This window comes from Crotalus tigris, unplaced genomic scaffold, assembly GCF_016545835.1.
Source record: "Crotalus tigris isolate CLP2741 ecotype Arizona unplaced genomic scaffold, ASM1654583v1 scf7180000018125.1543573, whole genome shotgun sequence".
In the NCBI taxonomy this organism is placed as follows: Eukaryota; Metazoa; Chordata; class Lepidosauria; order Squamata; family Viperidae; genus Crotalus; species Crotalus tigris.
Window position 1 is genome coordinate 63,282 of NW_024096837.1, and position 26,707 is coordinate 89,988.

General features: G+C 36.2%; 1 protein-coding gene across 4 annotated transcripts in view; it reads left to right on the top strand.

The window, feature by feature from the left end:
* The window catches only part of PRKCD (protein kinase C delta), a 66,582-nt gene that overhangs the window by 11,794 nt on the left and 28,081 nt on the right, over positions 1-26,707 (top strand). For 2 of the 4 annotated variants that reach the window (XM_039348201.1, XM_039348204.1), the window contains exons 2-4: positions 17,737-17,872; positions 24,133-24,332; positions 25,703-25,763. In XM_039348201.1, the coding sequence (XP_039204135.1) occupies positions 17,758-17,872; positions 24,133-24,332; positions 25,703-25,763 (376 nt within the window). In that variant the 5' untranslated portion in view covers positions 17,737-17,757. Of the gene's footprint in view, positions 1-510; positions 943-15,222; positions 15,272-15,691; positions 15,870-17,736; positions 17,873-24,132; positions 24,333-25,702; positions 25,764-26,707 lie in introns of those variants that run through there. The other 2 variants (XM_039348202.1, XM_039348203.1) reach the window with 2 other exon arrangements.

Consider the following 26,707-nt stretch of genomic DNA (forward strand, 5'->3'; position numbering starts at 1 on the left):
CTAGCCAAAATTCTGTAACATATCTGAAGAGAATTAATATAAATTTAAAAAGCTGTTTAAAAATAAAATATGCTTAAATTTACTTCAGCGAAATCTTAACTGTAAAACTCTGAATACTGCAAAAATACTGAAAAGGGTTTTTTTTTTTTTTTAAAGTTTTGCCTTGCAAGCAACTAAGTGCCAAAAAGGAAAGGAAACTATAAGGCTTATGTTAGGAAGGATAATACTGCTGACTTATAGTGCAAATATGTGTGAATGTTTATTTAAATACAACAATAATATTAGAAGTGGCTTTAGGCATTAATCTCAATGCACAAAGAGTCTCAAATTAGATGAAAAATAGGAATATGCAACATTAATGTTACTTGTCTCAGTGAGTTGAGGAAGCGACTTGTTTGGCCTAAGATGCTTTGCTTTGCCAAAAAAAACCCTTCATAGTAAGAGAAGGCTATAGACTCACAGAAGCTGCTTCCTTTATTTCCAGTAGCTGATTGGAAGCCTCAGAAGAGATTTCTGTCCATCTGCCAAAGGGATCTTCCTGGTATGAGAATATCAAAGACTTCAGAAATGTGGCAGTCCAGCTGCTTCATTGTGCTCTTAGAAGCAATGGGGCTGTGTTGTTTCTCAAAGCAGGTTTGGAACATACTTTATGTGAAACTTCATCAAGGCAAAGCACGGCTCTGATGCTGTATCTAACTCCCATGGAAAACGGGTTGTACTGGTTCCCTGCTTATTTCTGCCCAGCTTTCAAGCAATCAGATGAAGCTCCGAATGAGACTCAATATTCCTGTTTGTACAAATGCAAGTACTGCAATCTTCATGAACTGAGACTCTGCTTTATTAAGTTCCTGGATTGCCCCGAGCTATACTCAAGTTGAAATACAACCTACCTTTGACCAGTCATTTGTTAGATATGAATGCTTTCACTTTCATACCTCCAAGGTAGGAATGCCCTTTGATTCATTAAATTCCCTTCTTAACACTTGATTCTTAAAATCAGAGGGCATCATAGTATCGCTGTCTAAAGTGCACGTTCGCATTCATTTTCTCTCCAATTATAACTTTAGTTTAAAAGAATCACGCATCACCATCTAACCTGATTGTCTGAGCTACTGCTGTTCCATTTTACCTATTCCTCCTGCAAATCTTTTTTAGGTGTTCGCTATGACTTTTGAGGCTTGAAGAAAGAACTCCACTGTAGTGCTTTGTTTCACTTAGGATAAAAAGAAGCAGGAAAATAATGCTTGGTAATGACACTTAAGTAGTAGGACTTCAAATGGAATATCCTTTTTAAAAGAATATAGAGAAATACTATATATAGAATTCAGGATTAGGAGAAAGCCTCCAGCTCTAAAAATGATCAAGTTTTAATTTCACAAGGAATTTTTGAAATGTCACAGAGAGATGTAAGAGGAAACTAATCTACCAGCTGAAAACAATGCATGAAACTAGTAAATTAACATTATATAGTATCTGGCATAAAAAAAACTTTTGTTAAATCATCCAGATCATGCTAATAATAGTTATTAACTTCACAGTAGTAAGTTATTGTGGGTAAAACACCTTTGGACATCATCATTATAAACAAGCTTCTTCAAGCTTAAGACTTTTGGAAAAATATGACTGGATATTCCAGAACTTTTCTTTTTTTTTTCTTTTTTTAATATTTTTTTTATTTTCCATTTATCCAACATAGTTATACAACAAAATTCACTTTACAAAATAAAATAAATTCATAATCATAACCATAACCATAGGTGCCGCTTGCTCATTCCACCCAAGCTGTATCCACCCTCCCTAATACCTTCCTTACTTCCCTCCTCTTTCTCTCCTCCCCTCACTACTCTCTTCCCCTCCCCTTCTCCTCTTACCATCCTACTTCCTCCCTTCACCTTCCTCCCCTCTCATCCCTCTCGAATACAGGAATACAGCATAGGGGAAACGCCCAAGCAGCACCTCTCTCATAAATTACCATATCTATATTGTCCTATTCTACCTATTTACCCACCCACTCACCCACCCACCCACCCACCCTCAACCCCCCCTCTTCTGGATATTCCAGAACTTTTCTTGTATGTATGATAGAATCAGTTGCTAAGTGCAAGAGACCAGTCCTATTCAAATATGGTTATGTTTGAAAGGTCTCCTCATTGAAGTACTTGTGGCTCCAATAATTCAAATGTTTTAAAATAACTCTTTAAAGTTATTTATTTTTATGGAATATAGGGTAATATTTCACTTATAGTTTAATTAAATGGCATACTTTTTTTTTCAAAAAAGTTGCTTCCTTATATCTATTATACTAATATTTATGATTAAACATTGCACTTAATAATAGGTTTGCCTTAACTCTGACTAAGGCTGAATTGTAAGAGTGACCAAAGACTTAATCAAAGTCTTGGTAATAAATTATGAAAGATTCATTCCTCAACCTCACCTACATTTCATGTATATACAAAGAGATAACCTCTTTCACATTATACCAACCATTTAAACATTACAGTATGTATATTCCAGTAAACTGATAGAACCATATTTTGCAAGGGTATTAATGGTGCCATCTGCAATTTGCTTTCCCATCTATGCATTAAATGACTGGATTTTCCCAAAACTTAGAAAAAGAGCATGTCCTCAGAAAGATAGTAGTCCAAGTGAGTAGCTTTTTTCCCCTCCCCCAACTTTTTAAAAATTCATAGCATAATGCAAATGTAAAAAAAATGTCTGGTTAATTAAACTTGTAGATTCTTTTCTTTTTGCCATGTTAACAAATATGAGGTGATAAGTCTCGTTCCATAGCAATTCTAATATGTCTACGCCTTGCACTAGTTAGTTGTATAATCTTTTTTGATACACTATTGCCTCTCTGCCTCCTTGTGTTGTTATAACCATATGGATACTGCATAAGGAGGAAAAAGGTGTGTTCTGTCTTTTCCTTGCTAAATCAGGTTCAACATCTAATCTTCAAATATTGCAGCCACATGAAGTAGCACACTTCTCTCAAGGAAAGATTGCTTCTTGTCTCCAGTGAAAATGTTTTGTTTCTTTTTGCTTGCAATATTTATGTTAGCTATGTAATAGCATTTCTCAGGACAATTTAAGAATATTGTCAAAATACTAGGTTATTTCTTTAACACCAAAAGAGAAATGTTTAGGAGAAATAAAATTTTTTTAGAGAAATTAGTTGCCTTGTTGTGGGATAGCTATGCATAATTGATTTTTTAAAAAATATTTTTTTCTTGGTAGGAGACATTAACAGTCAATAACTTGTATTTAAGTTAATATTTACTTTTAAATTAAAAAGGGGGAAAGAGAAGGAATCAATTAAAGTTAGGCTAATAATATTAGTGACCTAAGATCTTCCTAATGAACATTAAGAATAAATGATAATTTATTGCTATTAAATACTATTGATCTATGTTTATCTGGAATGTAATATTTTAGTTTCACTACTTATGGTCTCCAGTGCTGCTTAAGTATCTAGGCATTTATTTGATGAGGCGGTAAAACTTCTGGAACAAAATTATTCTGGAAAATAAAGTGTTACCTAAATTTTTAAACCTTCTTCTCTACTGTTGTGTGACTAGGTAATGAATGACTAGGATGACAATTGTGGATTGAAATGAGCAATTTTCTCCACCCTGTGTGGCAACTGAGACAAAACGTTAACTCATGGGAAAGCAGCTTGTTTAAATAAAGAGATAAGGAAGCTTGTGAATAAAATATACGGTATGTAATTTATACTTATAAAGGAAAGATGTCAACAGACTGTCAGTGTGCACTCTGGGCTACTTGGAATATTAAAGTTCAGTTTCCCCAACATTCTGTGTCTACACATGCAACACATCAGGTTATTAAGATCAATATATTAATTTTCTTAACTGGCTCAGTGTAGTAATGGCTGTTGACATGCAGTATGTACAGTAGCCCCTTTATGGATTACTGCCTTGTCGTGGCGAAGGGGCTTGTGTAACTCAATGAAGCTATAAGCTATGCCGTGCAGGGCCACCCAAGACGGACAGGTCATAGCAGAAAAATGTGATCCACTGGAGAAGGAAATGGCAACCCACTCCAGTATCTTTGCCATGAAAACCTCATGGACAGTACTAAAAGGAAAAAAGATATGACGCTGGAAGATGAGCCCCTCAGGTCGGAAGGTGTCTAATATGCTACTGGGGAAGAGCAGAGGGCTAGTACTAGTAGTGCCAGAAAGAATGAAACGACTGGGCCAAAGCCGAAAGGACGCTCAGCTGTGGATATATCTGGTGGTGAAAGGAAAGTCCGATGCTGTAAAGATTTTTTCTCCATAGGAACTTGGAATGTAAGATCCATGAATCAAAGCTAGATGTAGTCAAAAAAGAGATGACAAGACTGAACATCGACATCTTAGGAATCAGCAAACTAAAATGGACAGGAATGGGTGAATTTAACTCAGATGACTATCAGGTATACTACTGTGGGCAAGAATCCCTCAGAAGAAATGGAGTAGCCTTCATAGTCAATAAAAGAATAGGAAAAGCAATACTGGGATACAATCCCCAAATGACAGAATGATCTCAATTCGAATCCAAGGCAAACCATTCAATATCACAGTAGTCCAAATCTATGCCCAACCACTGGTGCTGAAGAGGATGAAATTGACCGGTTCTATGAAGCCCTACAGCACCTTATAGAATTAACACCAAAAAATGATGTCCTTATCATCATGGGGGATTGGAATGCTAAGGTAGGAAGCCAAAAGATAACCGGAATAACAGGCAAGTTTGGCCTTGGAGTACAAAATGAAGCATGGCACAGGCTAATAGAATTTTGTCAAGAGAATACGATGGTCATAACAAACACTCTTTTCCAACAACCCAAGAGACGGCTCTACACATGGACATCACCAGACGGTCAACATAGAAATCAGATTGACTATATGCTCTGCAGCCAAAGATGGAGAAGCTCTATACAGTCAGTAAAAACAAGACTGGGAGCTGACTGTGGCTCAGATCATGAGCTTCTCATTGCAAAATTTAGGCTTAAATTGAAAAAAGTAGGGAAAAGCACTAGGCCACTCAGGTATGAACTAAATCATATTCCTGATGAATATACAATAGAGGTGACAAATAGATTTAAGGAATTAGATCTGATAGACAGAGTGCCTGAAGAACTATGGATGGAAGTTCGCAACATTGTACAAGAGGTAGCAACTAAAACCATCCCAAAGAAAAAGAAATGCAAGAAAGCAAAATGGCTGTCGGAGGAAGCTTTGCAAATAGCTGAGGAAAGAAGGGAAGCGAAAGGCAAAGGAGAAAGAGAAAGATACACCCAATTGAATGCAGAATTCCAGAGAGTAGCTAGAAGAGATAAGACTGCCTTCTTAAATGAACAGTGCAAAGAAATAGAAGAAAACAACAGAATAGGGAGGACCAGAGATCTCTTCAAGAAAATTGGAGATATGAAGGGAACATTTCATGCAAAGATGGGCATGATAAAGGACCAAATGGCAGAGACCTAACAGAGGCAGAAGAGATTAAGAAGAGATGGCAAAACTACACAGAAGAACTATACAAGACTGAGCTTAACATCCCAGATAACCACAATGAGATGGTCACTGACCTCGAACCAGACATCCTAGAATGTGAAGTGAAATGGGCCTTAGAAAATCTGAGCAACAACAAAGCTAGTGGAGGTGACAGTATTCCAGCTGAGCTATTCAAAATCTTAAAAGACGATGCAGTAAAAGTGCTACACTCAATTTGCCAGCAAATTTGGAAAATTCAACAATGGCCACAGGATTGGAAAAGGTCAGTTTACATTCCAATTCCAAAGAAAGGTAATGCCAAAGAATGTTCAAACTATCGCACCATTGCACTCATTTCACATGCTAATAAAGTTATGCTTAAAATCCTACAAGCTAGACTCCAGCAGTATGTGGATCGAGAACTACCAGAAGTACAGGCAGGATTTCGAAGAGGCAGAGGAACTAGAGATCAAATTGCCAACATACGCTGGATCATGGAGAAAGCTAGGGAGTTCCAGAAAAACATCTACTTCTGCTTCATTGCCTATGCTAAAGCCTTTGATTGTGTGGATCACAACAAATTGTGGCAAGTTCTTAAAGAGATGGGAATACCAGACCATCTTATTTGTCTCTTGAGAAACCTATATGCGGGTCAAGAAGCAACAGTGAGAACCGAACTCGGAACCACTGATTGGTTCAAAATTGGAAAAGGAGTCCGGCTAGGCTGTATACTGTTGCCCTGCCTATTTAACTTATATGCAGAGCACATCATGAGAAAGGCAGGGCTAGATGAATCAAAAGTTGGAATTAAGATTGCGGGGAGAAATATCAACAACCTAAGATATGCAGATGATACCACTCTAATGGCAGAAAGTGAAGAGGAACTAAAGAGCCTCTTGATGTGGGTGAAGAAAGAGAGTGCAAAAGTTGGCTTGAAACTCAACATTAAAAAAACCAAAATCATGGCATCCGGCCCTCTCAATTCCTGGCAAATAGATGGGGAAGAAATGGAGGTAGTGACAGATTTTATTTTTCTGGGCTCCAAAATCACCTCAGATGGGGACTGCAGCCAAGAAATTAAAAGACGCTTGCTCCTGGGGAGGAAAGCTATGGCAAATCTAGACAGCATACTAAAAAGCAGAGACATCACCCTGCCAACAAAAGTGCGTATAGTCCCGGCCATGGTTTTCCCAGTTGCAATGTATGGATGTGAAAGTTGGACCATAAGAAAGGCTGAGCGCAAAAGAATTGAGGCCTTTGAACTATGGTGCTGGAGAAGACTCCTGCGAGTCCCTTGGACTGCAAGGCGTTCAAACCGCTCAGTCCTAGGAGAGATCAACCCCCGACTGCTCTTTAGAAGGCCAGATCCTGAAGTTGAAACTCAAATACTTTGGCCACCTAATGAGAAGGAAGGACTCACTGGAGAAGGCCTAATGCTGGGAAAGATTGAGGGCAATAGAAGAAGGGGACGACAGAGAATGAGATGGCTGGATGGAGTCACTGAAGCAGTAGGTGTGAACTTAAATGGACTCTAGAAGCTGGTAGAAGACAGGAAGACCTGGAGGAACGTTGTCCATGGGGTCGCGATGGGTCAGACACGATTTCGTAATTAACAACAACAACAATGTACAGTAGAGGTAGTCCTCAATGTATGATCAGGACTGAACCCAAAATTAATATTGCTAACTAGAAAATTTGTTAAGTGAGTGTTGCCCCATTTTACAACATCTCTTGCCACATTTGTTGAGTGAATCACTGCAGTTGTTAAATTAGTAACACGGTTGTTAAGTGAATCAGGTTTCCTCATTGACTTTGCTGGTCAGAAGATTGTAAAAGGTGATCAATGACCCTGAAACACTGCACCCATTATAAATGTGAGTCAGTTTTTAAGCATCCAAATGTAAATCAAGTGATCATGGAGATGCTATAGCGGTCATAAGTGTGAAAAATGGTCATAAGTCACTTTTTCCAGTGCTGTTGTAACTTTGAACAGTCACAAAGTGATCTGTTGTAAGTCGAGGACTACCTATATAGCAAAGGTGGTCAAAATCAGATCTTTACATGATCTTTAGTAATCGTGCTTGTGTATGGAACAACAGAGGCCTCAACATGTGGGAAACTATGGGCTTGGCCTAAAAAAAGAGGGAAGGATGATGGAGCAAAAAGAAAATGTAAAATGAGTTAATTAAATGAGTTAATGAGTTAAAATTAATACTGCAAACACACACCTATTTAACATATACATTTACTGTATTCATTATAGTGAATGATGTTTCATTATAGTGAAAATCCAATGCATCTGGAGAACGGCCATCTAGGAAATGTTCCATTGCAGGCAGTCTTGACTTACTGGCCATTCTACATTCAAATGGAGCCACCTGATGGGGTATTTACAAACCATATTGCAAGTTCCAACTATTGCCTCCCCCATCACACTGCATGCTGGGAGCTCATCAAACGGGCCATATTTATGGCTGCAGCATCCTTTGATCAGGTGATCCATTTTACAACAGTTTTGTCAAAAACTGGCATTTACCTCCATAGCGAAGCATTGGGTTTTTTAATGGCCACTGCAAAAAGAGTCATAAAATCAGGTGGGTCATGTGACCCACCTGATTTACTACTGTCACTAATTATGACCGTGATGGTCATAACTTGAGGACTACCTGTAATATTTTTATTCTTAATTTGAGAATAAACTAACAAAATGATTTTGCTTTTTACATGGCTATGTGTTTTAAATACTAATGAATTTATGCTAAAATATGGTTATGCCTAAATAGATTGCAGTCTATGCAATATTATTTTAAATTTCTGTTACATAAAAAATATCAAAATCATACATTATTTAAATATATTATTTTCCTCCATGGGATAAAATTGGAAATTATCTTGATTGTTGTTCATATGGATACAACAATTGCGTATTTTTCATTATATACTGTGTATTTATTTATTTACCAAATATAGATAATTGTCCATATTACCAATATGTCTCTAGGCACCAAGCAATAAAAGAGAACAATTGAAAATAAACTTTAAAAGAACAATTAATTAATTAATTAATTAAACATAAATATAATTATAATCACAAGAGAATGCCTTCAAGATATTGCATACAATAAAGCCATTTCAGACATTTCCCACTTCCATGGGTCCCCAAGCCCGGTATAAACCATACTTTAAGGGAAAATCAGTAGGGTTATGACTTGAAGATGTGTACACTTCAACTCCCAGAATTCCCCAGCCAACATCTTGATAGAGTTGCTTCATAGTAAGATGGGCAGCACATAAATAAATAAAATGAATAAAATCTTTTGTTAAAACAATGGGATTCTACAAGGAAGAGACAGAATTTGATCAGATACTGTTAAAAACAGATGAAAAGTTAAGAAACTCTATACATTTCTGTTAAACTTAAAGATGGAGGAAGAACAAGTTAAAGAAACGATGATAATATGAGCAAAGAATTTTAGGATATAATATAGAATTAGAAGACTGGCAAAAGTTATGGGAAAGAAATGTTAAATTAACTAAAACAGTGGCATATAAAGAAAACTTATATAAAATGTTTTACAGATGGCATATGACACCAGTGAGATTAGCAAAAATGTTTAAAAATACTTCAAACAAGTGTTGGAAATGCAAACAAGGACCAGGTACTTACTATCATATCTGGTGAACATGCCCAAAAGCAAAAAGATTTTGGGTAAAAATACATTTATGGTTGGAGAAAATGACTAAAAAACAAATAGAATTATTTTTGTTAGGAATAATAGAAGCAAATTATGAGAAAGATTGTATATATTTAATTCTACATGTAGTAACTGCAGCAAGAATTGTATTTGCCTAACATTGGAAAAATGAAAATATATCAACTGAAGAAGTATTAATTAAAAAAATTTTAGAGTGTCCAGAAATGGACCGATTGACCTTAAAGGTAAAAGAGAAAGAAGACTCAGTGTAGTTTAGAACATGGGATAATTTCTATCAATGGCTAGAAACATGAGTTAGAGAGAAAGGAATGTGATATGTAACTTTGAGTATATATTAGTAAGAAGAAGACTATTGAGCAATTAATTAGCATATTGTTTATGATAACTAACTATTATCTATTATTTCTTGTTAAACACATGAACCCAAACATTATGCTGTTTGCTAAATATTGAGAATGCTATTTGGAAAAACCCTAACCCTAATCCTAACCCTAACCCAAATCCCAACACCAATCCCGATCCCACCTCTTTCTTAACCCTATAAAAACTAATACAATTTATAAATACAAAAAAATCTTTAAGTCACAAAGGTTGAGAAACTCTGGTGTGTTCTGTGCTGAAAGGTATCTTTAAAAGCATGCCCATCTTTTTTACTACCTAGCAGTAGGATCCTGTTAAAGCCAATTTAAATGTAACACCAAACTAATCAAAGAGAGAAGCAACCTAGAACTGAGAAGAAATTTCCTGACAGTTAGAACAATTAATCAGTGGAATGACTTATCTCCAGAAGTTGTGGGTGCTCCAACACTGGAGGTTTTTAAAAAGAGATTGGACAACCATTTGTCTGAAATGGTATAGGGATCCCTGCTTCCTAGTCCAAACAGGGGTTTGGGCTAGAAGAACTCCAAGGTCTGGTCCAACTCTGTTATTCTGCCTTGTCTGCACTTGGAAGCTAATGCAGGGTCAGGCCCAGGATAGGAGGTTTCCAAAGAATAGCGGAGCTTAGACTAGACGAGAAAGTCAAAAGTTCATCTCATAAGAAAACAGTTTGAAGTTGCAATCTGTATTGTTGACAAGAAAGCTCCATAGATCGCCATGAAGTCACCACATTTGCAGAGGACTGGGTATCATTTAAAGTTCTTCAAAATGGGGAAACATTCGTTCTCCATTTTATTAAGAGTTCTTTCTCTGATTTGGTTTTTAAAGGATTTACACATTAAGGTACAGATTACTCTCATTCTACTTACAAACCTTTGAGTTGTAAACTTTCACCAGTTTGAACAAACCTGGCTGTAACTGTTGCTGAAATCTAGAAGGTCCTGGTTGTTGGGAGAAGGCAGGAACGGGTTAGTTTCTGGTGCACCTGATTTCTCCTGACTTCCCAGTCACATACTGTTCACAGATTCATTCAGATACAGTTCTCTGTTTAGTTGTGTATGGTGTGTAGTAACTATGAATGTCTGCAGTTAAGCATGAGAGTGATGTTGGGAAGGGGATATTGCAAAGAAGCAACAAATCATCTTGATGTAGATGAAAACAGAGATTATAGGAAGAAAAGAATATGGCATCTCTTGCCTCCTATTAACACCAGCTGAGAGGTGCCGTAGAGGAAGGAAGTGAACCAGGAGAGCACAGTGCTCCCCACTCTCAATTCTTGAAGCTACTCCAGAAGGTTACTGTGGTCAATGGTATTGAAAGCCTCCAAGAGGTCAACAAAGATGGATGTACTACCCCCTATCCCGCTCCTGTCAGAGATCATCAAAAAGCGTGACCAATGCCATTTCTATCCCATATCCAGGCCTGAATCCTGACTGGTAGGGGTCTAAATAATCTGTTTCATCCAGAAACCTCTGGAGCTGCCATGCAACCACCTTCTCAACCACCTTCCCCAAAAAGGGAAGATTGGAGACAGGTCGTAAATTATCCAGCAGGGTGGAATCCAGCAATGGCTTCTTGAGAAGAGGGCAGACCACAGCCTCCTTAAATTGCTAGGTGGGAGTATCCCCTCCTATAAGGAAGCATTAATCGCTGCCAGAGTCCACCTGCCTGTCATCTCCCGGGAAGCTTTTACAATCCAGGAGGGACATGGGTCTAAAACACAGGTGCTTGCGGCGCATACTCCATAGGGTCCTGTCCACGTTCTCAGGAGCAGCAGGTTAAACTGTTCCCAGATAACAGGGCAAGAACCTGCTTCAGAGAGCTCCACCGTACCAGCAATCACGCCAGCATCTAACTGGGAATGAAGCTGAGCGGTTTTGTCTTCCAGAAAATCTGCAAATACCTCAGCGCACTCCTTCAGGTGGAATTCAGTTTCCTCTTCCCCAGGAGAAGATGGCTCTCCTTAAAGAGGGCTGCTGGTCGATTATCTGCAGATGCAATTAGTATGAAGAAGTATTTACACTTCACCTCACGAATCACTACGTGGTAGACTTTAACAGCAGCTCTTACCCATGTTCAAGCAATTGTCATTGTCAAACAACTTCAAATTGTTTGATTTTCTTCCATAGTTCACTCTAAAACAAGCCCTCTAAAAGAAGTTAGCTTCATTTCATAAGTGCTTCCTTAACCCATTTCTTCAGTTTGCCCCAAATTAATTGTATATGCCAGATGGTCATTATTTATTTACATACTTACATTTTTTCTGTCTACTATAATCCTGGAAACTGGTAATTTTTCCATTGTGGATACTGAGCTTTATTTAAGACATGTTTTAGTAGGAAAAGACTATGAACAATTCAAAACAATGTATCAGATATGAAGGCCATTCAGCTGCTATATTTCCATTCAGTGTTTGGAAGATTGTGGGGATGTTAGAAAAATTCTCTTTTTAAAAAAATACTAATTTCCCTCAACAGTTTTGAGTCCTTAATGGTACATTGACTCTGTAACATATGTCCTTTTTCAGTTACAAATAGTATCTAATAAATGAAGTTGATGTTTAACAGAAAAGTACAATGAAACATAATTGATACAGAGGAAAAAGGAAAATACTAAATTCCTCTACATGTCCGGAATTAAAGAAAAAATATATTTATTTTGAAATAATTCTTCATTGAAATACTGGTTTTATACACCATTGCAAAGTGCTATTTGCATAATTGTGTGTTTTTAAAATTAGGTATACTTGGTTTAGTTTACACTATTTGCTAAAGTATACAGCATTTCCAGAAGGCTTCTTGTCTCTGCTGCATTAGGAAAATGAGAGGTGAGATCTAATCTAGAAAACTTTATCCATCCTGAATTAACTCTCCTCCCCCAAACATGCTAGAATTGAATATAGTGCATGAACCTCATCAAAGACTGCCTTGTCAATGGAGAGGGCAGAACTTTGTATCTCCCTCTATACCTGAAATGGTAAAAGAGAAAGTAAAGAAGACCAATACATCTGTTCCTAAACCAATATTTCCCAAGCCTAGCTTCTGATACCAAATATTATTGCTATTGGTTGGAGAATGTGATAATGGTGGCTCTGTTCACTGATATATTTTTCTTTGCTTTGCTCATGCAAGTGCTTATTGTAGTCCATTCCGAAGAACACAAATTATTCTTTGTTTGTCCAGTCATACGAAGCTGGTTACCTGAACAGCACTATATATTTGCATCTGCTGTGCTGTCGATTTCATTAAAAAAAAAAAAAAAACCAAGATAGGAGAACTTCACAGTGTTCATAATTCCTTTTTTTTATATGTTCCCCCTGGGAAAGTGTAGTTAAGGCATGTATGACTAAAAGTGAGATTTAATTTCTGCATTGAAACAGCACACATTAGAACTTTTAAAGTTAAGACAGCTAAGCAATTGCTCTTCCATATGAAATGACATAGGAAGGGAATATACTCTGCAAGAAAAAAAAGAAAACGGACTGTATTTCGTGTGGTGTTAATCACATTAATCATTAATAAGGTGACCAACCGTTCTCCTTTAGGGAGGACAGTCCTCCTTTTGTAAGTTCTCTCTCAAAAAAGTGTCCTCCTTCATGTCCTCCTTTTCGATATTTGAAGACTAATCTGCAGAGCTTTTTTTTCCCTCATAGAACGCTCAGAACTGCGTTCCAGCACCTTTTTTTGATGGTTTTTTTTTCCAACTTTTGCATGAGCTGTGCTACTCCCACTATTGGCTTTCGAAAGCCAATAGGAATTGCTGCTGAGCGCGCCAAAACATCCGGCTGGCAAATTTTGCACATGCAAGTTGTCTGTATTATTGTTGCAATGAATAAAATGTTTCTTTTATTTATGATATTTTTTTTCAATTTATTTGTGTCCTTTTCATTGTAAAAAAAGTTGGTCACCTTATCATTAAATATTATGCTGCTTTCAGGCATTGGGCTCTGGACAAATAAAGCAATAAATCTCTATTGGGCACAGGCTATTCTACTTAGTTCAGGTGATTGTGGGCAATGAGTTTCTTGTCTGTTCAGCACTGGGTGTGTCCTGATTTCCTTGCATGTTAAGCTGTATGTCATTATTCACTCTGCCAATATATTTCATAGATGTAAAAATGTTTGTCTCTTGGTGTTGGTTAAAAAATCAAATAAAATATGTATCCCCTCAGCTCTTTCGGGTTTCATATCCTGTAACAATCAAATGTCTCTAAATCCTGGCTTATTAATAATAGGCAACACAAAGCTATTTTCCTTTATGCTTGCCTTATGTCAGGAAAGCCTGAGCAAAACAAGAAACTTGCAGCACTGGTTTGTTTAGTGTATGCCCATATCTGAATTCCTGGTTCACTGGTTTTCTAATAAACCAGAATTTGATGACATTATTTGTTCTTTGCTTTTAGTTCCTGGTTTGTTGGATAATAGCATATTGGAAACGCCAGATTGGATAAAGTAGTAAGCCAACTAGCCATGGAGTTTTGTACTGGTAGAAAAGCCAGCTTAGCAGGAAGCAAGCAAGAACAATTAGATTCTGTTCATTCAAATTCTTGTTAAATCTTAAGCCAGAATTCTATCTTTCTTCTCAGTGTTATATGCAAGAATCTGAATATTTATTTTTGTAAAAAATAACTTTCTTAGAAATTTTAATATGTCACTTCTTAAAACACTGATAAATGTTATCTGCCAAGTTGAAAGAACAACATGTCATCATTCCTGTCATTTTGGTAGAACACAGTGGCTTGTTTTTGTGGCCTAGCTGAAGTAAATGTATATAGTGCAGGAGAAATCACTCAGTTCAGAATATCCATCTGAGTCACTAAACCCTAATGTCCCTTAATTAAGTACAGATAGTCCTCGACTTATAACCACAATTGAGCCCCAGTTTTTTGTTGCTAAGCGAGACAAATGAATTTTGCCCCATTTTACGACCTTTCTTGCCACAGTTGTTAAGTGAATCTCTGCAGTTGTTAAGTTAATAATACTGTTAAGTGAAAGCTTCCCCGTTGTTTCTCAGAAGGTTGCAAAATAACATGATCACATGACTCCAGGACACTGCAACAGTCATAAATATGAATCAGTTACCAAGCACCTGAATTTTGATGACATGACCAAGGGGATGCTACTATGGTCGCAAGTGTGAAAAACAGTCATAAGTCACTTTTTTTAGTGCCATTATAACTTCAAATGGTCACTAAATGAACTGTTGTAAGTCGAGGACTATCTGTACTGTAGGATTTTCAATGCTGGGGCATGTACACAACAAAACAATATTTCTCTTTAATATCATCTTTGATGATAGCTATCATTACATTATGTGGGCTGTGACTTACATATAAATTGTATGAAAAAGGATTTCATTTTCTCTTTTTGGAATTTTTCTATATTCAGATTCTGATATTGTAACATGTTTAATTATAAGCACCTTTGTACACTATGCCTTCCTATATGTATCTTTTCCCCAGCTTAAAAGAGCAATATTTCGTTATCCTGTGATTATTTTGATTGCTCTTTACAGACTTTTTTTCATTTCTCAAATTATGGAGATGCTGCTGCTATATTATTTCTGTGTGCATCCTTTTGCACAATGTGCCTTATGGATTTATCCTAAGCATCTTCTTCTTTTTTAGGAATAGAATGAGAGCATGCTAGATAGGCATATCCAGCATGGATAGTTTTGTATCCTTTTTTTTTCTTTCTAAAATGGATTATCTGTATACCGTGTGGTATTCTTGGTAGTTGCCCAAGAAATTGAATAAATGAGGATTCTGGCATTATTCTCAATTTCTTCTTCAGTTCATCTTTAGAAAAAAAAACTATGCTTTATATAGCAGCTGTAGGCCGATGGATATTTTTGTTAAAGTGTCCACCATAATCCCAATAGCCTTGCCCTGTTAAATCAACTTCCAGTTAAAGCAGTGGTGTCAAACTGGTGGCCCATGGGCCAGATGTGTCACATGCAAGCCATATCCACCCCGGCTCCACAAAGGCAAAAAAGTCACAATATGTCACGTGACATGATTGAGTGTAGCACCTGTGAATTAGAACATTTAAAAAGTTGGGACTTTTTTCAGCATATTTTCCTTAAAAAGCAAACAGTCCCCCATAAAAACTTTAAACGTGCCTTCAAATTTATAGAATTTAAATTTGTCATTTTCTGATGATGGCCTTTACCTTGAAGTGAAAGAATTATAAGGGTGCCATCTTCACGTTATGGATTGAACATGACTTCTTCATTGAATACATGTATTGTATTCATCCAAATGGTGTAAACTTGGTAGGTTTTGCTGCTTTAATTTTGTTTATTTTTGTATCCAAATTACAAGGAACTGTACATTTGCTGACTGCAGCAATGATATTAAGGAATATTGATATATAAAATAATCATCTATAATGTTACATTGTATCTTTTAATGTGCTACCATTAGAATTTATTATTGGCTTGATAAAAGCATTAATAGTTGATGTTGCTTGATTAATTTATATACCTCGTGTGTATATCATTGGACAAATGGAAGCTATTTTGAAATTAAGCATTCCTTAAAAATTGTTGGCTCTCAATGTTTCCTTGTTAAATTCCTTTATTAAAACATGGTTGGATATACATGCATTTCTTAATTTTGAAATAAAACTATTTTCACTACCTAAGTAGCATAGAGTATAAGAACATTGTAGGAAATAATCTGAGATAATTTAAAGAAAAGAGCACACGTGTCAAGGACTCACATAATGAATAGAACTAGGCTAGGATCTGGACAGAAACAGCAATATTATGGGTATTTTAAACATAATATATATATTTGGCATAATACTGCATTTTCTTGGAAACAGCATGAGAGAGTGACACCTACTGACTAGCAAGTATGAATAAAAATACTGAGCTAAATGAACTTTTTCTGCTGATCTCCTGAATTGTGTCATATGGAACAAGTGCATCATTTAACAAGAAAATTTGCGAATGAATATGTTATATGTTAACAGAAGGAGTAGAAGAATCATGGAACAATGTTAGTAAAATAGGAATTATAGCTCTTAATTCATATTTTAATTTAACTGATGAAACTATGTATGTGTCCATGTGCTCCATAATTCTAAACCAGCAGAAATACTAGCTCTGATCCTCATAATTTCAGTCTACATTTTATTTAACACAGATGCATATCGCTGAGAGAGCAAGGGAAGGAATAAATGCAAGCAAATGAAGCTACTGTGTAAGCTGCACAGGAAAGAGAAGGGCTTAGTGCTCTGTTTTTTTAAAAAGACATGGAATGAAATTGCTTGGAAAAAGGAACAAACTAAATTCAGATGTCTCCTTGCTATTTGTTACATGTATCAAATGAAATATTTGACTTGCTAGTATACATGTCCTACAAGTGTTTTTGCAATTCCATGCACAGGACCATTTCAGGAGATGTCAAGATAATGGATGTGATCATACAATCAAAATTTCTAGGCAAGGCTTTGAAGTGTGCCAATTTGATTCTTTTCATACACCCGTTTGTTTATTTATTGGATTTCAAAGCTGTCTGACTTAAAAAGTAAAAAAGAAAAAAGTGTTGGACTGGCTCATTTCTTATTTGTTTTACACAAGAGGGATGAGGAAAACTGCAGAGTATCAGTGATATACCTAACTTAAAGAATTATAGTTAAGTGGATCACTAATAATAAACATCCAAATTATTCATTTTTTAATAAGTCAAGGATCAAAATTATACTACATATACTATTTTTAGGAACTCTTATTTGTTCTGATGTACAATACACAATTTCATAATTTAGAAATCTTCTTTCACTAAAAGTCAGGTGAATCTGATAGTATTTATATTTCCAAAATCTGTAGTAATTGCAAATTTATTCAGATTTTCCATTCAGTGTTTAGAAAGGCAGTTTTTTCTGTAGTTGTATGTCGTAAAATGGATTGCTTTTTGTGCCCCATTGTATCTCATTCAAATGTGGTTTGGGGATTTAAGAATGTGAATATTTATGGGAGAAAAAGATAGATCCAATAATAAAAGATAGATCCAATAATAAAAGTGGAAAATTGTGATCAGATTTGAAACAGAATTTATTTGTGCTTTCTTAATATTTATTTTTACTCAGTATACTTTTTCACTTAACATCATTGTCTGCTCTTTATTCTATAGGTGACTGCTGAGCTGTGAATTATGGCTCCCTTTTTACGACTATCATTCAACTCTTTTGAACTAGGACCAGTCCAGAATCAGGGAGACCAACTACAGCCTTTCTGCGCAATAAAAATGAAAGAAGCTTTGACTACAGGTAAAATAAAATGATTTTGACTGTGTTTTTAAGTGGATCTCTTTTAAAATAGTCTGAGAAAACTACAGTTCAATCCTGTGCATAATTACTTAAAAGTAACTGTCTCAGAGTTATTAGGAAGATGATATTTAAATTTAAAATACAACTGCTGGGTCAAAACTAGTAAGACACTTCTAATATAAGAGCTGGATTTTTTTAGCAGCATTCAGGTTAGAGACATGGGTTGGAACTTGTTCTGTTATTTTAAATCAGGAACTGGTTTGTTTGTTTGTTTGTTTGTTTGTTTATATCTAAGCAGTTTTATTTATTTATTTGTCAAATTTAGAAACCGCCCATCTCCCTCAGAGTAAAAATGCCATTTTCGCTATTATTTGGAACAACAATAATAATTTTGTATTATCTGAATTAATAAAATTCATTTACCTTTCATCAAAAAATTCATACCTTATCTTAAGTGTTATCCAGCAAGTAAAACAAGTTGGCATTTTATTTTTTATGGAAAAGAGACAATTATGGGTGGAGGAATGTAGCACTCACCCACCTACCCTCAAAAATTAATTGATTTCTTTGTTTCTTTGTATATGTTGCCCATTTGCCAAGAGACTCTGGGCAGCCAACAAGGGCTAACTCATAACTTAGCCCAGCTGTGTATTGTTATCAAAGGTAGTCTAATTTCTTTTTACCACCAGCATCACTACCATGTTTTATGCATCAACCTTCCTCTTAAAAGCCCAGAGCATTAAGAAAACAAATCCAGTTTATGATTGCCATTTATTTTCATTACTCATTAAATTGAAAGGGAAACCAAACTGCTATTAAGCTGCTTTATGACTTATCTAATTTCCCGTGCAGGTGAGAAAAGAAAGCTGCTATTTGCAATGACTTGCTGAGACATCTTGAAAAAAATCTTTTTTGTCTCCCATCAAAATTCTCTCTACCAGCCAAAGAAGTCAGGGAAGCAAAGAGTAGGATCACAAACTGTATGAAGGCATAATTTGGCTTGTTTGATTTTGATTTAGGATGAACCCGCCTCAATCTTTAACCATTGTAGGCTTGTGAATACATTTAGGATTATTAATGTATAGCATGTGTACTCCAACAAAATGGCCACCATGGTCAACTAGCCCAAATATAAAATGGCCATTTAGCAGAAGGCATCATAATGTTTCTCTAGCCATCCAGGATAGTAGTAATAGTAGTAAAGTTGGAAGGGACCTTGGAGGTCATCTAGTCCAATCCCCTGCTCAGGTAGGAAACCCTATACCATTTCGGACAAATAGCTGTCCAGTCTCTTCTTAAAAACTTCCAGTGTTGGAGCATTGACCGCTTCTGGAGGCAGGTTGTTCCACTGGTTAATTGTTCTAACTGTCAGAAGTTTCTCCTTAGTTCTAGGTTGCTTCTCTCCTTGATTAGTTTCCACCCGTTGCTTCTTGTCCTGCCTTCAGGAGCCTTTGAAAATAGCTTGACTCCCTCTTTTTTGTGGCAGCCCCTGAGATATTGGAACACTGCTATCATGTCCCCCCTCATTCTTCTCTTCATTAAACTGGACTTACCCCGTTCCAGCAGTCGTTCCTTATATGCTTTAGCCTCCAGTCCCCTAATCATCTTTGTTGCTCTTCTCTGTACTCTTTCTAGAGTCTCAACATCTTTTTACATTGCGGTGACCAAAACTGGATGCAGTATTCCAAGTGTGGCCTTACCAAGGCATTGTAAAGTGGTATTAACACTTCACGTGATCTTGATTCTATCCCTCTGTTAATGCAGCCTAGCACTGTGTTGGCCTTTTTGGCAGTTGTAGCACACTGCTGGCTCATATTTAAGTGATTGTCCACTAGGACTCTGAGGTCCCTCTCACAGTTACTACTATTGAGCAAGGTACCCCCTATACTATACCTGTGCATTTGGCTTTTCTTGCCTAAATGTAGAACCTTGCTTTTTTTCACCATTGAATTTCATTTTGTTAGATAGCGCCCAGTGTTCAAGTCTGTCCAGATCCTTCTGTATCTTAAGCCTGTCTTTTGGAGTGTTGGCTATTCCTGCTAGCTTGGTGTCGTTTGCAAATTTGATGAGTTCCCCATCTATCCCCTCGTCCAAATCATTGATGAAGATGTTGAAGAGTACTGGGCCTAGAACAGAGCCCTGGGGCACACACTACATACTTCCCTACGTATAGATGCAGTTCCATTGAGGACCACACGCTGAGTATAGCCGGTCAGCCAGCTACAAATCCATCTGGTGGTGATGCTGTCAACCCCACATTTTTCTATCTTGTCAAGTAGTATGTTGTGATCTACTTTATCAAATGCCTTACTGAAGTCCAAGTAAATTATGTCCATCGCATTCCTCTGATCCACTAATTTTGTCACTTGGTCATAGAATGCAATAAGATTTGTCTGGCATGATCTATTTTTGACAAACCCATGTTAGCTTTTAGTAACGACTTTGTTTGCCTCTAGCTGTTCACTGATTCATTGTTTGATTATCTTTTCCAGGATCTTCCCACGTATTGAGGTCAGGCTGATAGGTCTGTAAATTTCCTGGGTACATTTTTTCCCCTTTTTTGTAGATGGGAACTACATCAGCTCAGTTCCCCAGTGCTCCAGGATCTTTGAAAAATATAGTTCAGTAGTTCTGAGATCACATCTGCCAGTTCCTTGAGAACCTTGTAATCCATCTGGTCCTGGCGATTTGAACTCGTCTATGCTGGACAAGTGCTCACTTACCATTTTCTTGTCTATCTTAACTTGTGTTTCTATTGTGTTTTTTATGGCACTATTTTTGATAGGTTGGTCTGTTTTTTCCCTTTGTGTAAAGACAGATGCAAAAAACAAGTTAAATAGTTCTGCTTTCTCCCTGTTGCTTGTCACCTTCTTGCCACTTTCACCCACTAATGGACCAATCGTTTCCTTCACTTTTTTCTTGTTTTTTACATGTTGAAAAAAGCTTTTTTCGTTATTTTTGACTTTGGTCGCAAGCCTTAGTTCATTTTGAGCCTTGGCTTTCCTCACTTCATTTTTGCAGGCTCGGGCTATTTGCTGATATTCTGACTTAGTTATGTGCCCCTCTTTCCACTTTCTATACTTGTCCTTTTTATCTTTCAATTTGTCAGAGAGTTCTTTATGCAGCCATGCTGGTTTCTTTTCAGAGCTGTTATTTTTCTTCCTTGTTGGTATTGTGCTAGACTGGGCTTTTATTATCTCACTTTTCAAAATTTCCCAAGCTTCTTGAGTTGTTTTCCCCTTGAGGATTCTCATCCATGGAATCCTTCCCAAGCCCTCTCTAAGTTTATTGAAATTAGCTCTTTTAAAGTCCAAGACTCTAGTTTAACTGTGTTCTATTGCTTGTGCTTCCATAATGTTGAATTCCAATATTGCATGATCACTTCCTCCCAGGGTTCCTATGGCTTCAACACCTTCTATCATTTCATCTCTGTTAGTGAGAATTAGATCCAAAATGGCTAATCTCCTAGTTCCCTTCTCTACTTTTTGGGAGACAAAGTTGTCTGCTAGGTTTGCCAGGAACCTGTTTAATCTTCCACTACCATTTCACTGTTGTTGTCTTATTTTCTGGCCAAGATTCCAAACAAAGTGGTACTAAGGAGCTTTTTTTTTATTTTTGAAGCATGCCTTTCAGACTTACGAAGAATTTCAAGTTATGCTAGAGGATGGTTTCTTCTCATCTTTTCTTGAGGTTCTCGGGTGGCTTCTCACTCTTATTTTAAAATTAATGTTAATTATTTTTTAAAACAAAAAAATAAAGGCTGGTTTTTAGGGCCAGTGTCTAGTAGACAACTGAGGTGCTGTCTGTAGGTATACTGGCAACCCTACCAACTATATTGATTATACAAGGTTTATTTATTTATTCTGTGTACAACTCCAAGAAGATCTGAAGTATCTGCAGAGAGTAAGGAAGATGAGCTTGATAGAAATACACAGGAGCAGGGATGACAATCAGCAACCCAAGATCCCTTTGCTGAAATTCATTTTTCTTCCTATGATTTTCTTGTCAAATCAGCCTGAATATTGTCAGTTTGGAACTTAATGCCTTTAAGTGTGGGGATGGGGGCAGTTTACTTCTTATTTCCATTCCCATTTAAAACATAGCAAAAAGAAAAAAAAGAAAAGAATTTGGCACCTTCTTCCCAATTATTATAATAGTGAATGGTTTCTAAAGCCAAGGCAAACTCCTTGTGTATTAGATTCCATTTTAGGTGAAGTTAAACTTTTATCTTAGGTAGGGCAGATTCTAGACCATATGATTTCATAGGTGTCCATGTAAAATTGTCAAAATGATAAAAATTGCATCACAAATTTGTCATTTTGCCAATGTTTGTACAAAAGAAGTGAGGCTAATTGCACAGTATTTCTTCTATCATTCTATTTGCCTTAACATCAGCACCAGCACCTTGGCAGCTGCTGAATATTTTCTTTTACATATAGCCTAGAAGTATCATTGCCCTTTTCCACTCATGTCTAGAACATTAAAAATCCCACTTAGCCATTTTCATTTTACAGTCAGTATCCAAGACATGGATCAAAAATACTTAACAGGACATGTCTCTTCCCATTCCTCTCGTCCTGTGACCTCAAGCTAACTTGGATGCTGCTGAGATAAAATAAAAGAGAAATAGAGAAATGGGAACATGAATATATATATATATCTACATAATACACATTCACGTTTCATTAATTCCATCACATCAACAACAAACTGAATGTTTCTCTATTTGCTCTAAAATAGAAGAAGCATTGACATATAAAATTATAATTTAAGAGTGTAGTGCAAGGATATATTAAGTATTTTGAAACAGTGCATGCATAAGCTATTCAACAAAATGGATACATTTGAACATTTGAATATTTTATGAATTCAGGCTCATGATACATCTATAGTGTATGTCACTATATTCAGTATTTTAAATTCTTTATGCATTAATACTTGAGCCATTAATAGTTGATGCTTTATTGTGCAGATCTAATAAAATAATTCCTCAGATGTTTAGAGGGGATGCAGTTATTATCTTAAACACTAAAGTGGGAAATAATATACTTGAGGCCTCCTTTCAGAAATATAAAGTGCATTTGCAGTTCAAGGATTCCTTTTTAGTTTAGAAACGTAAGTGATTTCATGCTGTGCCAAATCAGTGCATTTTAAGCTGTACCAATACAGTGGGAAAATGCAATGTCGTGCAATGGAATAGTCTATGATTTATGAATATAGAAGGACCATTATATTTATCTAATAATTTTGATTGATGTTATTTCATCCATATCAATGCCACTTATTCAATTTGATCTTAAAACAATTCATGATAAACATAGTAAAATGCAGCAACAAAACAATGTAAATTGTCTTCATTTAAGTGATAGATGGAAAAGGAAAAACAAAATAAGATCTCCCATCTAACATGTTACACATTACCCATGGTATTTTCCTACTAATCTGCTCATTATTTTGTAGCTCATATTTGGACCAAAGTCAGCAAAGAATAAAAGCAATTGTTTTCCAGTGTGGTCATGGAAATCTAAACAAACACAGAAGAAAAAAATAAACATACCTAAGAAAGACAATTACATTGGAGTGATTCAGACATTAAATAAAACTTTTTTCTTTGAAGTTCTTTTTTTTTCTTTTTTTGCAAAGGAGCTTTTACCCCAGTAACTAATTCAAATCATCATACTCTTGCATAAATGTAGTTAAAATTATACCACTTTTTCATTATAAAGAAGGGAGATATTCAGTGAAAACTTTATGAACCTTCAGAAACAGATTTTTTAAAAATCTTTTGGAAAAAGGAATATAAAGGTGCATGGTGTTAAAATGAATGAGAATCCAAGCAAAATGAATTCCTGAAGGAAGGAATAAATGGACTGAGAGAAATGGTGAGAAAATTGTGGTTGGAATTGAAAAGATCCTCTAAAGAATGCTGTCAGAAGTTTAAAGAACCAAAGACAACATATGAAACAATAGTTAATAGCTTCATGTAAATTAGATTTAGCTATATATCATTTTATTTTCTAATGCCTTAATTTCTTTGGCTTACCATTTCTTACTTCTTCAATTCTTGACCTGGCAACAGTGAAGGTACTAATACAAAATAAATACAAGTAGATATTGATTGTAAGTGTTATAATTTCCTTAAAGTTATTGAAATATTTTTCCCTTAATTAATAAATTGACCATATATAATTTCAATATATGATGAAGTACAGAGCTTTTCTTGTCAATTTGTCATCCATACATTTTTGTGGTGTTTACAGAGAGAGGAAAAACTTTGATTCAGAAGAAGCCCACTATGTACCCTGATTGGAAAACGTCCTTTGATGCCCACATCTATGAAGGACGTGTGATTCAGATTGTTCTCATGAAGGCCGCAGAAGAGCCACTGTCTGAAGTGACTGTAGGTGTATCTGTTTTGGCTGAAAGATGTAAGAAAGGCAATGGAAAGGCAGAGTTTTGGGTGTGTATTATTTATTTATGAGATCAATTATTTTTGTCATTATTTACTTTGGACCACTAGAGTTCAAAAGTAGGACATCCAAAAGACATCTGGCTTTAGTCTCCTACAGCCTTCAGAGACAACTGGAGATACCATAGTGCTTTCTTTGTGAGGTGATCTTCTGTAGGTAATTTGTCCCTTGGAGACATTGGCCTGAGAGTTATATTACTAAGGCTTAGACACCAGTTTGCTTTAGAGAATGTTTTCTGGAATACATTTCCTTTTATAACATAATGGTATTTTGTTATACCTATCTCAAAAAACCCCAACCAAATTTGGAGAGTTTCTAAAAATGATAGAAATGCCGGGGATGCAATTGTATTCCTAGAGAACTTTCGTGAATGTCCATTGGAGTCCACTATCTCATGTATTTAATATAAACAAATAATTTCAAACTTCTTTAATTTATTCTTTTATTGCTTTTTAAAATAATGACAAAGGAACTAGAAAATCCTTTGTTGTGTATTTTTTACCTTTTTTTAAAAAAAGCACTTTCTATATGTTATTTATTTATTTATTTATTCCCCTGAGTACAGACAGCAGACAGGAAGTGCTTCAGCTGAAAATAACACTGTTAACAGTACATATATTATATATTTTAATCAGAAGTTGGCAGTGGGCTTATAAGCATCACCTTTCTCCTTTTCTAGAATACTCCTGGACCATAGAAACTAAAGATGTTGTTCAGCAGAAAGAACATCATGGGGCATCTGTAGATTAGAGCGCTGCTATTTCTTTGCCAGCTATCATTAAAAGAAAAGTCCTTTGCTTGGGGAAATTGGAAAGATTATGATTAAAATATAAGGGTTAAATTCTAGGCATTCAGGAACCACAGACAAACCTGCAGTGCATGTTTGCTTTAGGACTACAGGCAACCAAACTCTTTTTGTTCAGTATATACATTTCTAGAGTTATAAACTCTAGAATCATCAGTTCCTAATGAATAAGAAAGTCTAAAGATGAAGCTTACAGAAATGGAAAGAGGGAGGGAGGGAGGGAGGAAAGGAAGGAAGGAAGGAAGGAAGGAAGGAAGGAAGGAAGGAAGGAAGGAAGGAAGGAAGGAAGGAAGGAAGGAAGGAAGGAAGGAAGGAAGGAAGGAGCTTTTCCTATGACTTAACACTCTCTAGGGCAAGTTTTTTTCAGCCTCAAGAACTTTAAGTTGTATTGGGCTTTATCTCTCAGAATTCTTGAAGTCCACATGTCGTAAAGTTGTTGAGGTTGAGAAACACTGCTCTCAGCAATCACTTGGAGCATTTTTAATTATTTGTAGAAAGATTATTTTAGAGTTTTATCAAAACTTGCAAGTAATTCAAATGTTTCTTCCTTTTTAGCTTGATTTACAACCTCAAGGAAAAGTACTCATGGCTGTACAATATTTTCTAGAAGATGGCGGTAAGAAAGCTAAACCTTCCAATATATACAGTAGTTAAAATTACTTTGAAATATAATGACCCTGGTCCATGTCTGTCTGGATTTTTCCTGTATATTTTGAAGAGAATATTTACTGTTAGGGATCAGCCTAAACACCTTGAGCAGACTGAATCTCACCTAAAGGGATTATCTGAAATGAATGCATTGGTAGGAAGGGTAGTTTGGGAGGCACTGTTGCAGACTATATCAACTGATGTGGAGTGTGAGATTGTTTGCCATCTCAACACAATAGATGAGTACTCCTTTAAGTGCAGTCATTGAAATGGAATAATTACGAGCAAAAAATGAACAATTAAAAGTACAGCTTTTCCAGTTCAACATGCAAACTGCACATTTGCAACTGACTCCAGCATCATATCATAAATGTTCTGTAGCAGTGCCTAAAAAATTTGATGGAGCTCTTGGTCAGGCCACCAGTTTTTTTGGCCCAATATAGCCACCCAAAGTCACTTGCTTGAAATGGATGACTATAGAAATTGAATTAATTAATTAACCTATGTGCAAGTCTCTGCTAACCAGATCTCAGATGCAGGGACTTCCAGCCACATCTCTTCAGCCTGCACTATCCATGCAAATAGGTAGAACTAGACTCAATTATCTCCAGAACAAAATGTTAAATATAGGAGTTCAGGAGCTTGTTTATACTGTGAGAGCCCAGGACATTAGGCTATTGCATGTCTAGACAAAGACTAGGGAACCATAACCTCTCTAGCCCCAACTCAAGCTATAATGCCTAGTCAATATTTGATCTTGCCTGGATGCTCTGTTCTCTGGACTCATAGCATGATTGATTCTGTACATACCAGTAATTTCATTTGCATAGACTTGACAGAATTCCAAAACATTCAGGTTCTTGTGTCTGTAAAGAGAATTGACGGGCAATCCTATCTGCATCATGGATTTGG